The 1,832-nt window shown below is 43.2% G+C and overlaps 1 protein-coding gene across 1 annotated transcript; it reads left to right on the forward strand.

Moving 5' to 3' along the window:
• Nucleotides 1-560: 560 nt before the first annotated feature.
• On the forward strand, nucleotides 561-1,505 carry LOC149499968 (histone H2A). Its single transcript, XM_089737972.1, has one exon. It carries the CDS (start codon nucleotides 848-850, stop codon nucleotides 1,220-1,222), a length of 375 nt encoding a protein of 124 aa, XP_089594098.1. The 5' UTR covers nucleotides 561-847; the 3' UTR covers nucleotides 1,223-1,505.
• The last annotated feature ends 327 nt before the right edge of the window (nucleotides 1,506-1,832 follow it).

The following is a 1,832-nucleotide window of genomic DNA, read 5'->3' on the forward strand; positions in this document are numbered from 1 at the left end:
TGCCCGTTTGGCGGGTCCCCCGTATGGGGACCGCGGCTGCACCCCGTAGGTGCAGCCTCATTTCCATGAGGGGCTTTGACCCCACCCCCCACCCCCTTTTGGGATGGGGTGTTCTTACCCGCTGCAGTCCTCCCCCCATCAATATTGTATAACGATGGGGAGAGGGGGAGAGGACTGCAGCGCGGAGTGCGGATTTGCTCTCTCCCCCATAATAGGTTAAGTTAGATTAGGATTAGGTTTAGGTGTGACGGCGCGCGCTGTCCCGGCACTCCACGGAGTGCAGGAACGGCGCGCTGTCGTCGCTTAGATGTAAGTTAGATTAAGTTAGGTGTACTTTAGGTTAAGCTAGGATAAGATAAAATTGTAAAAAAAAAAAAAAAAAAAAAAAAAAAAAAACAAAAACCAAAAAAAAAAAAAAAAAACCAAAAACAAAAAAAAAAAAAAAAAAAAAAAAATAAAATAAAAAAGTTATGGAGGAGAGCAGCAGCCGCCCCCGGAAGAAGGGAAGAAAGAAGAAGAAGAAGAAGGAAGAAAGAAGAAAGAAGAAGGAAGGAAGAAAGAAGATGAAGAAAGAAATGAAGATAGAAATCGTCCCACCACTCACCTCGAGCCTGTGTACAGTCCATCCCGCAGTGCATCACCCCTGCCTTAATAGGCGGGGAGCTACAAGTCCGGGTAGAGGGGTTTCCCCGAGGCCCGCTCCGCGCCCCCGCAAGGGGACGCGACGACCCCACGACGCGAGCAAATCATTTAGAACTTTGCTTTCGCTCTGTACGGACGTTCGCGAGACACGCGTGCGTTCGAGTGCTTTCGTGTGTTATATCGTTAACTTTTTTAAACTTCAAACATGTCCGGTCGCGGAAAAGGCGGAAAAGTTAAGGGCAAGGTCAAGTCCCGTTCGAACCGTGCCGGTCTTCAGTTTCCGGTCGGTCGTATACACAGATTGTTGCGCAACGGAAATTACGCCGAACGCGTTGGTGCCGGTGCACCGGTTTACCTGGCCGCCGTCATGGAATACTTGGCCGCTGAAGTTTTGGAATTGGCCGGTAACGCAGCAAGAGACAACAAGAAGACTAGAATTATTCCTAGACATCTTCAACTCGCCATAAGGAACGACGAGGAACTGAACAAACTCCTTTCCGGTGTGACAATCGCTCAAGGCGGAGTTTTACCAAACATTCAAGCGGTACTACTCCCGAAGAAGACCGAGAAGAAAGCTTAAAAAACGCTTCAAACTCGCTCGCAAGGACGACAACAACAACACAACATGTCGTCGATAATATTTATATATAATAAATAATAATAATCGACGAACACATATTTTGTTCGTTGTTGTTGTTATTATTATTATTATTATTATTATATTGTATTGTTGACAGAAATCAAAGGCCCTTTTCAGGGCCGCAATATGAATCAATCAATACTGAATCGACCGAATCTAATCCATATATTAAATAAATAAATAACTAAATGAAAAAATATATATATTTCTTAAGTACAAAATTTATCCGTATTTTCTTCTCGTATCTACCTATCTACCTACCTACCTACCTACCTACCTACCTATCTGATCCTATCCTTATTCATTCGTATACATATTTATGAGCGAAGATAATTCTTGTTCTTACTTGTGTCTATATAAATAAATAAATATAGAATAATTTACTGTAAGCATATAATATAAATCATTTTAAAAGCACTCACTCACGAAAACGATACACGATCTTCGATCGTGACGAAAGCTCCGACGAATGAACGATAAAAGTCATTCCCGATTGGTTCGCTGCCGTTGAAAGCTCGATCTCAGCATGATGCTCAACGGGTATCTGAAA

Source organism: Bombyx mandarina, chromosome 24 (assembly GCF_030267445.1).
Source record: "Bombyx mandarina strain Sakado chromosome 24, ASM3026744v2".
Lineage (NCBI taxonomy): Eukaryota > Metazoa > Arthropoda > Insecta > Lepidoptera > Bombycidae > Bombyx > Bombyx mandarina.

What these genes read in the sequence shown, in the direction of transcription:
- LOC149499968 (XM_089737972.1), top strand. Translation starts at nt 848, where the DNA reads ATGTCCGGTCGCGGAAAAGGCGGAAAAGTTAAGGGCAAGGTCAAGTCC.